The sequence below is a fragment of the Ovis aries genome, chromosome 23 (assembly GCF_016772045.2).
Source record: "Ovis aries strain OAR_USU_Benz2616 breed Rambouillet chromosome 23, ARS-UI_Ramb_v3.0, whole genome shotgun sequence".
Classification (NCBI taxonomy): Eukaryota; Metazoa; Chordata; class Mammalia; order Artiodactyla; family Bovidae; genus Ovis; species Ovis aries.
The window spans coordinates 57,819,943-57,830,162 of NC_056076.1; the positions used below are offsets into that span (position 1 = coordinate 57,819,943).

The 10,220-nt window shown below is 47.2% G+C and overlaps 1 protein-coding gene across 17 annotated transcripts in view; it reads left to right on the forward strand.

The window, feature by feature from the left end:
* Positions 1 to 10,220, forward strand: part of NEDD4L (NEDD4 like E3 ubiquitin protein ligase) — a 370,632-nt gene that overhangs the window by 314,910 nt on the left and 45,502 nt on the right. For 10 of the 17 annotated variants that reach the window (XM_042239245.1, XM_027960942.2, XM_042239246.2 and 7 more), the window contains 3 exons: positions 3,163 to 3,240; positions 4,650 to 4,704; positions 4,794 to 4,847. In XM_042239245.1, the coding sequence (XP_042095179.1) occupies positions 3,163 to 3,240; positions 4,650 to 4,704; positions 4,794 to 4,847 (187 nt within the window). The remainder of the gene's footprint in view (positions 1 to 3,162; positions 3,241 to 4,649; positions 4,705 to 4,793; positions 4,848 to 10,220) is intronic. The other 7 variants (XM_027960943.2, XM_027960945.2, XM_060405300.1 and 4 more) reach the window with 1 other exon arrangement.

Here is a 10,220-nt window from a genome sequence, read left to right on the forward strand (position 1 = left end):
TGTACTCACGAATCACAGAGGCAGGATGCCAGCCTGCTGTCGGTAATCAAGTCAGACATGTCAAATGCGCATCTCTTGGCCCCCACAGGGGTGGGTTGGCTGTGGATCTCGGGGAGACCCCTAGGGAGGTGAGAAGAGATTACACGAGGCTTCAGTGTGTCTATTGCTTCTGCTGAAGAAGCAGCTCAAAGCATGTGTGTAAGAACATATTTATGTCTTTTACAGGACAAAGCATTGGCTTATTTCTGTAATGAGAAAGATTATACCGTAATTAAGTTTTAGGCTTGTTTTCTTTTCTGCCCAGGTCCAAACTCATAAAAGTCACTGTAGTCCAGGTCTGGTGGTTGCTCCCTTCCAGGCTGGAAAAAGCACCACTGTTTTTTCAACCAGCCAGCATGCCCTTACTTTATCTGTTTTTAATAAGTCTAATAAGAAATTGCGGGTAGGGGAGACATGTGGGATCTTAGTTCCCCAACCAGGGATTGAACCCATGCCCCCTGCCTTGGAAGGCGAAGCCTTAACCACAGGACTGCTAGGGAACTCCCCGAAACCTTTTTTTTTTTTATGTTGATCTTTGCCTTCTATTTAAAAGCCCTTTCAACTGTATTTGAGGGAAGCGGTTGTGAAATACTGATGTAATTGTGAAGGAGGCTCTTCTGTGCTGAGGCAAGGGAGAACAGCCCAGCCCGAGTTGTGTGTTTCACTCCTTCACCTCGCTGGGACTCCGGCTGACTCTCGTCCCTCCGGTTGTCCCAGCTCACATGGGGCCTGGCTGTTTTCCTGCCCTGCCGGCTGCGCCCTCTGTCGGTCAGGGGAGTCCATGGGAGGGCGGCTCCGTGGGGCCCCCTAGGCTGAGCTCCCAGAGCCTGATGGATGGCAGCTGCTGCCAGTGTTTTGATTTTTGTTAGTACAATAAAATCACGTGATGCCCCCACACACACACCGCTGCCTCCAGCCCTCACATTCTCTGGCTTCCAGATTTCTGTGCCGGGCCATTTTAGTAGACCTGGGAAACGGAGTTTATTTTATTCTTCATGCTTCTTCCCCCATTCCCGGTTGGTCACTTTTGTTTAATTGCAGTTGATTTTTTGTTTGTTTATCTTCTTTCAATCAGCAGCTCTTTACCAGAAGAGCTGGTTGTCTTTCACAGTAGCCTGCATGTATAATTCCAAGCATGGAGCATCCAGAAGCCCCGGCCTTGTGATCCCAGCCTCGGACTTTCTCTGAATCCAGCATCATCCAGGGCTGTGGGGGGCCCAGGGTTCCCCATGGTGGGGACATTACTTGGGCCAGCTCACAGTTAGCCTTGGATGTGTTTGGTGGAATTCACCATTCTAAGGTTTTCCTCTTTCCATGACAAAACAGTCACAGATGTTTATCAGATGATCAGCTTTTTGGACCTTCTGAATCCTAAAGCTACTTGTATATCTACTTACACTGTAGGTGTTCCAGTATGCTATAGAATGCTGGAGTGTTTTTAGGTCTCTAATTATCCCTTTAAAAAGTTCAAGATCAATTTCCATCGAAAACTGCTAATATGATTTATTGCTTCTATTAACAGTTTGCTTATAGCTGACAGAAAGCACAGGTTGATTTGTGCATGTGTGATTTTTGTTGTCGTTGTTCTTGCCAGCCCCCAAACCTGTCACTTTGTCATTATCTGGTGATACTAAGGGTTTATACTGTTCATTTGGGAGAAACATTTTTAAAGCTTTGTCGAGGTATCGTGCACATCCCATACAATTCACCCGTTTAAAACATACCTCAGAATGATGTTTAGAGCATCACACACGGGCAGCCATCACCATCATCAGTTGTAGGACATTTCCATCCCGCCAAAGGAAACCCCATGCCCATTAGCAGTCACGCTCCATAATCCAGATGTTTAATACAGTCTTGGTATATAACCATATGTAACTTCATATCTCCAGCAAAAAGTGAGGTTTATTATTTTCCCAGTTTTATATTAACTATTTCATTTTCTTGCTGACTTGGGAAAATGCTGAGGCAGAAAACCTTTTAGTAATTTTAAGAGCAACAAAGGCTTTAACATTATTGAAATACAGGGTTGTTTTGGGTTTTGTTAAGATTTTAGGGTGACTTTTTGTTTTCCTGTTAGGCTTATTTAGTTAATAATGTTATCATTTTGTTTTCTAGTCATTTGAGCTTAAAAGATTATCATTTTGTTTGTTTTCTAATCTTTTGAGTTTAAAATTGGGATTCCCTAGGTTGCCCTGCATTTTTAATTGGGTCTGTATAAGTGAAGGGGCAACTGCTAGACTCTAAACCAGAACCTCTGGGCAAGTTCTTGTTCTCTGTGAGACTCGGTTTCCTTGTCTAAGGGAGCAGAGATTATGTGCCCAACCTCCTAGCAAGGTAGCTGCAGGATCGTACATCTGACTGCTCTTGGTAAGTTACAAAGCATGACCCAAGATGTCAGGGCATGTATTTTTCTTTCATTGGTTCTGTGTGGTATCTGATAAAGCATATCTCTTAAGAAAAGTATTTTGTGAACTTTTAAGATCTATAGAACTTTAAGAATTTATAGAACTTGGTCAAGAATCCCGGTGAAGTTCTCTCACGGGGATGTGACTTGATAAGATGTTGCCAACTAATTCTGGGGCAGGACATGCCTGGGCAGTCAGACCAGATTTCAGACTTTCGGCTTTAGCTGAAGAGAGGTGGAAGGGAGCAACAGTAGACTTAAGTGCTGATGGAGAGGCTGTTGCTAACAGGTTAGCTGCCCTCACGCCAGGGCTCAAGGTCCATAGGGAGCTATACAAACCGGTGTCCCCACCCCCTCCAAGTGGACTAGGGCCTCGTCTTCACCAGCATCCTCCACTCTGGTTTCCATGGTAACATCACTGCTGGAACCCTCTCCCTCTTCATCTGCTCTGGGTCTTGGGAAAACCTTTTACTTAAATGTTCTTACTCTCCTCCTCTCATCGAGGACAAGAAGGAAGAGTGGAATCATTTATGAGAGCTGGGATGTCAGGCTTCCTACACCAAGGTGGGATCCTCCCCTCCCCCACGCAGCAGGAGTGCATCGCCACGTACAGGCAGCCTGGTTGCTGCGGAGCACACACCTCCCGAAGGGGAGGACCAATACTACCCACGGTCAGTCACTCCTAACATCTCCTGCCTTTTTCATTTCTCTTTCAGGAAGATCCACGCCTGAAATTTCCAGTACACATGCGGTCAAAGGCATCCTTAAACCCCAATGACCTTGGCCCTCTTCCTGTGAGTACACTGGAGACCCACAGACCAGTCTGAAAGTGTTTACTGAGTCACGGGCTCGGTACTGATAGGGAAGCCCTGTGATCTTCTTCTCTGGGTTGAGTCCCTTTGGTCTGTAAGTTCTTAATAGACTCAGTTTACACAGTTCACACCGCACGTAGCTCTTCTGAGAGAGGGGTCGGCATGGCTGCCCTCTTGCTAGTGGAAGGTACACCTTGCCGCTAGGATGTTCGAGGCTTTCTCTGCAGGTGATGAGTTAAGCAGCACACATTTATCTTGTAACTTAGCAACCATTGATTTCCATCCATACTGCTGATTTAGTCATAGGAATAAAAATATTAAAGACTGTGGGAGAAAAAGGCGTAAGTAATCGCAGAAGGTTTCTCTAAGTCATTTATCCTGCAGATATTTTAAGTTGTTCTCCCTTGTCGATGACTGTTTATAAATCTAATTTTTATCAGTTCTTTTTTGGGGCCTGAGTGAGAAATGAGCTATTCATTCCAAGTTAAATTTTGAATGAAACCTTCTCCATGCTTCCTTCTTGACCCACCCCCCACCCCCACCCCCATTTTTTAAAAACCCTTACGGAGGCTGAAAGGTAGGGAGTGGTGCCCACTCCAAGACTTCTTTAAAGTGGAACAGTACTGGGAATTTTTTTGGTGATTGTTTCCCAAGAACCTTTCTATTGCCTGCTATATGGTACTATACATACAGCCAAATTTGAAACTCGAAAGATCAGGGTGAAGTCTTTATTCATCGGGTTATACAAATGTCACACACTCCCCAGATATTGGGTTCCGGGGTTTAGATGGAAGGAGCCCAGAGGAGAGACTGGAGAGAGGGTTTAGAAGGTGAAAGGTGGCAGGCTGTTTAGGTCTGCTGGATTCTAGACTTCAGTAGCACGTGGGCACAGTCCAGATAATGAAAGCACACAAGACTGACCTCGGAAAAATTATCCAGATCTGTTGGTTCCTGAGTAGTGAGAGTTCACAATAGAGAATTACATTAGACTGTTCAACCACCTGATGACATGGATATAGCCTCCATCTCTCACATTTTATATCAACCTTCCTCCTCCCTTTAGGACTCAGTAAATATACATTTAATTAGATGAGCTATTCCATCCCAGGCTCCACTGTCTCACAGTGTGCCGAAGTTTCCCCGTGAAGCTTCTGAAATAAGAGCCCCTGGTCCCTGTTCATCACCCAGCGAGTACAGCTGGACTGCAGAACGTGTGCAAAAGTGTGTTGCTGGGTGTTGTCACTAGTTCATCTGAAATGTTCCCGTTTCATTTACTCTTTATGGGAAAATGTACCCCCGGGGAGAAGGTGCCGCAGGGTCTCTAGCATTCGCCTTTGATTTTGGAACTGCTGGCTATTTTTGTCTTCTCTGTCTCTCTCCCCTGATACCAGCCTGGCTGGGAAGAAAGGATCCACTTGGACGGCCGGACGTTTTACATTGACCACAGTAAGTAGGCGCTGTTAGGGGCATGTAGGTGGGGACGAGGGTAACTTAGATGTGGCCATGAAAGCTGTGTCATCTTACTCTTCGTCTAGGCAGCCAGGTGTTATATGGCGAGGACGATGCCAGAGACGCAGTGCCCTCGTACGGTACTGTCCCTGCCCCGCCTTCGCTTGAAACAGCCATCCCAGTTTGACCTTGTGACCTATTAACTTTTTGGGTTTTTTTTTAGTTGCAAAAATTTTTTTTCTGATTCACGACCCCTTGACTTCTGCGCTTTTAATAAATATACTCTGGTAATAGAAAATAAGAAGTGATGATCAGGTCAGAAATCTATGGAATGAGGGGTGCTTGAAGCAGCCGTCACGTTTTTTTAAATTCTGCCTTCAGGGGTCTCGTGGCAAGATGCCCACTCTGACTTATTTTCTATTCACAGCATGTTTCCCTGCACCCAGCACACTAATACATGTGCAGTTCTTTTCTTGAAATTGTAGTACATTTGCTGCGGACATTTGCTCCAGCTCCTGTGAATAAACGTGTGGTGTCTTGTGCCAACTAAAAGTTAAACTAATAAAAGTTTGCTTTTAGGCATTAGTTTTGTGGGGGTTTTTTTTCCCCTTGTTGGAGTGTTTCTCCATGGGATCATATTAGTAGATCCCTTAAACCTTCTGAAAAATGTATGTTAAAAAGAAGTCTTCAAGTAGATTTAAAGTTCATGTACATGTGTGACTGATAGTATTTTGATCTTTGTTTTCATTTGGTTCATAAATGTGAGCATTAAGTCTACACCAGGTTGCCTAGCCTCACATTTTCTTCAGTTCAGTCACTCAGTCGTGTCCGACTATTTGTGACCCCAGGGGCTGCAGCACGCCAGGCTTCCCTGTCCATCACCAACTCCTGGAGCTTGCTCAAATTCATGTCCATCCAGTCGGTGATGCCATACAACCATCTCATCCTCTGTCGTCTCCTTCTCCTCCTGCCTTCAATCCTTCCCAGCATCAGGGTCTTTTCCAGTGAGTCGGCTCAGGCTATGGCACCCCACTCCAGTACTCTTGCCTGGAAAATCCCGTGGACGGAGGAGCCTGGTAGGCTGCAGTCCATGGGGTCGCTGAGGGTCGGGCACGACTGAGAGACTTCACTTTCACTTTTCACTTTTCATGCACTGGAGAAGGAAATGGCAACCCGCTCCGGTGTTCTTGCCTGGAGAATCCCAGGGACGGGGGGGCCTGGTGAGCTGCCATCTATGGGGTCGCACAGAGTCGGACATGACTGAAGTGGCTTAGCAGCAGCAGCAGCAGCTCTTTGCATCAGGTGGCCAAAGTATTGGAGTTTCAGCTTTAGCATCAGTCCTTCTGATGAATATTCAGGGTTGGTTTCCTTTAGGATTGACTGGTTGGATCTCCTTGCAGTCCAAGGGACTCTCAAGTGTCTTCTCCAACACCACAGTTCAAAAACTTCAGTTCTTCGATGCTCAGCTTTCTTGATAGTCCAACTCTCACATCCATACATGACTACTGGAAAAACCACAGCCTTGACTAGATGGCCTTTTGTCGGCAAAGTAATGTCTCTGCTTTTTAAAATGCTGTCTAGGTTGGTCATAGCTTTTCTTCCGAGGAGCAAGCATCTTTTAATTGCAACCTTGAAACTGCAGCGAATCTGCAGTGATTTTGGAGCCCAAGAAGATGAAAGTCTGTCACTGTTTCCCCATCTATTTGCCATGAAGTGATGGGACTGGATGCCATGATCTTAGTTTTCTGAATGTTTTAAGCCAGCTTTTTCGCTCTTCCTCTTTCACTTCCACCAAGTTTCTCACATTTTATTACCTCGCTGCACTGGTTAGCTAAGCGCGTTGCTGAGCTGACCGGGAGGTCGGGCCTGGGTCCCCCTGCGGGTGGAGCCTGTCGCTGCCTCAAATCTCAGGCCCTCTTCCCGGCTTCCTGCGCCACCCGTGCATCGTAGGGAGAACTTTGCTTCGAGGCACAGGAGTTTGACAGGTTTTTATCAATCCAATTAAACAAGAAGCCCAGCAATTCAGAATTCAATCAGAATAATAGAAGTCCTGGATGTGTTTAGGGATATGTGTTACCCTTGGTTAAGTTTAGATAGTTTAAGGTACATAGCCTCATTTTTGTCTTTGACCGGTAATAACACTGAGTTTTGCCTGCTCCCAGAGTTGTAGTGAGCATAAAATTGCTGCCGTAAGTGCTGTGATATATGTGTCCTCCCACTTTTCCCCTTAATGTTCTATTTATAATTCTGCTGTTTCTTAGCATAATTTGCTTAAAATAGTCACACGTCTTTTTCCCACTGAAAACAAAAGACAGCCTTGTTTGCTGTTTTTTCACGCATTACCATTTCACTTTTCAAAGAGAGGTACTAGTAATAATGACCATTTTATTAAAACAAAGGCTTAACCGATCACACAGCCTTGGTCTTTTGCTCAGAAAGGACCTCACACAGCATTGCGGCCGTGTTCCGGCTGGCGATCTGATGCCAGGTCAACCTGAAGAGGGCTTGTCCTGATGTCCTGCGAGGCCCCAGGAACAAGAACAGCACAATTGCAAAGTGCTATACTGGGATACATTAGAAATGTGAAAAATCATGGCCTGGTTTTCTGGAGGCGTGCATAGACCTGAGGAAGTAAATGCTTGACAAGTGGTGACTCAGCCGGCCGGTGGTGCCAGTGTTGTTGGGAAGTTGATGCCCGGGGTTAGAAAGTGGAGAGAGCTTGGCTTGAGAGGCTGCAGCAAAACAGTGCCTCCACCCTAACGCCTGCGCCCTCCTCCTGTTTGGAGAGCGTGAGGTGAGGTTGCTCAGTTGTGTCTGACTCTTTGCGACCCCATGGACTGTATGGAGTGAGTTGCCATTTCCTTCTCCAGGGGATCTTCCTGACCAGGAATCGAACCTGGGTCTCCTGCATTGCAGGCAGACACTTTACTGTCTGAGCCACCAGAGAAGCCCCTGGTTTGGAGAGGGTAGTCCCTTGCTAAATGCCTGGGCGGTTCCTAATTCTTCATCAGTCCCTCCAAGCTCCACTCCGACATTGCTGGTTCTTCTTTTGGGACCACACAGCACTTGGGAGCCTCTCCCTCTTCACTCCCAGGACTCAGGTGACAGGATATAGACCACAGACGGAGCCTGGCTGGCCTGAGCTGTGCCAGTGTACTTGCGGCACTAGTGGTGAAGAACCTACCTGCCAAACAAGAGGCGGGGCTCAACCCCTGGGTTGGGAAGATCCCCTGGAGTAGGCAATGGCAACCCACTCCAGTGTTCTTGCCTGGAGAATTCCATGGACAAGGGAGCCTGGCGGGCTACCGTCCATGGGGTCACAAAGGGTCGGACACAACTGAAGCGACTTGGCACACACACACGTTAGCTGGTAACGTAACATTTCTGCCATTTCTCCCTAATTTGTCAAGGTGTATTCAGTGGGAAGTAATAAAGAGGTACATATCGATGAAACAGAGCTCCATTCATTGCCTTTCTGGGGGAAAAAAAAGTCTAATCTGAAAAATGCAGCATACCTATTTTCTTTTTAAGACACTTGATCAGGTACAAAGAGCCACTCCAAAATGGGTTGAGTTACCTGGAGTTACCTTACCTTCCAAACCAGTTTCTCCTTCTAAACACTTCTCCCGAATCTCAGTTCCAGCAAAACTTGGCATCTCGCTTCATTCTGCTGCTGCCCCAGGACAGAGAGCAGGCCATCCCCACCGCGCCGCGCGGCTGTGAGAAAGGGCGCCTTATGGGGCGCTCAGGGTCACCCGTCTTCCGCTTCGCTGGGACTCATGACTGTGCGCTGACTGTAGGAGACGGCAGTGCACTTGTCTGCTAATTCATTATGTTTTTTTTATTTTCTGCTTCATAAATTCTTGAGAAGTGAGACATATTTAAGATAAAAAATCTTAAAGATTTAATTTCAGAAGAGCATGAATGCTCAATACTAATCTCTTCAGAGTCCATGATTGATTTGGCTGACATTTATCAGATTGGGCTTCCCAGGCGGCTCTGATAGTGAAGAATCTGCCTGCAATGCAGGAGACCTGGGTTCAATCCCTGGGTCAGGAAGATACTGTGGAGAAGGGAATGGCTACCCACTCCAGTATCCTTGCCAGGAGAACTCCATGGACGGAGGGACTCCGGCTACACAGTCCACGGGGTCACAGAGTCAGACGCGGCTGAGGAACTAACACTTCCACTTTATCAGATACTTTGTCTGTTTCAAGCCTGGTGTAGGAGGCTAAAGGAAGGTCTTGAACTGAGCCCTGCGTCTCTCAGGAATTGTACGGTTCTTCTTAAAGACCTGAGTTGCCCAGGTGCTAAGTAGGTGGCCACCGGCAGCTTGTATATCAACACAGAGCTAGAAAGTAAGATTCCAGGGGTGCTCTCGATCTCGTTTCAGTTGTACCACGCCCACTGGTGGTGGTGGTGGTGGTGGTTTAGTCAGTAAGTCGTGTCCGACGCTTGTGACCCCATAGGCTGTAGCCTGCCAGGCTCCTCTGTCCACTGGATTCTCCAGGCAAGAATACTGGAGTAGATTGCCATTCCCTTCTCCTGCGTGGGTATCTTCCTGACCCAGGGATCGAACCCAGGTCTCCTGCATTGCAGGCAGATTCTTTACCATCTAAACCACCAGGGAAGCTGTACCAAACCCATTAATAGTATCTAAATGGACTAAGTCTTGTTCTTCTACTTCATTCTTGCCCCTTGATTTGAAATACTATGGCTCAAAGACAAAAAGCAAGTTTAGGTTCAAACATTTCAGGGCCGAATGGGTAACTGGCCACCGATATTCTTATGCTGATAATTCCTAAGTGCAAAATTGACGATTATGATAACCTACAGAACTGTGTGTGGTTCTGAAAGCCTAGAGTGTTTTAAAAAGGACTTTGTTTTCACCATCCACTTCATTTGGTCATTTAAAAAACCCCAAGCTCCTGCTGCGTACTGGAAACTGTGTTCAGCGGTGGAGAGGGAGCCGCAAAGATGAGCAGCGCGCGGGCCCTGTCTGCCTTGGGCTCAGCTCTAGTAGGTCGGGAGTGCCAGGAGGTATTTAGGTGCTGCCTGAGGGGAGTGAGCCTGCTCTCCTGTCCAAGTGCTGGGCTCCAGGGTGGGAGGCAGGCTCCAAGAGAAGGACCTTGTGGAATGGGTGGCTTTTCCAGTGGATCCAAAATAATGAGGACAGTTTAGTTGGGCACACCCACCAAAGAGAGGTTTCTGGAGGGAGAAAGCGGGTGGTACCGTGATTAGAGAAGCACAGTGGCTTGCAAGCCGCCGGCGTGCAACGAGCCAGGCCGACACAGGGTCAGGTTCAGCAGGAGCCTGCCAGGTGTGGGGACTTGGGTCCCTTCCGCAGCCAGACCGGAGCACCGGAGGGACTATCCAGAAGCCACTGACGTGGTCAAATTTGTTGTCTAGAAAGCCTCTTGGCAGAGCTGTAAAGGAAGTTCTGAACAGAGGTGAGGGAGCCTGAGGCCAAGGGAACCTCAGAGAAGTGCAGGCAGAGGCAAGTGCTGCACAGA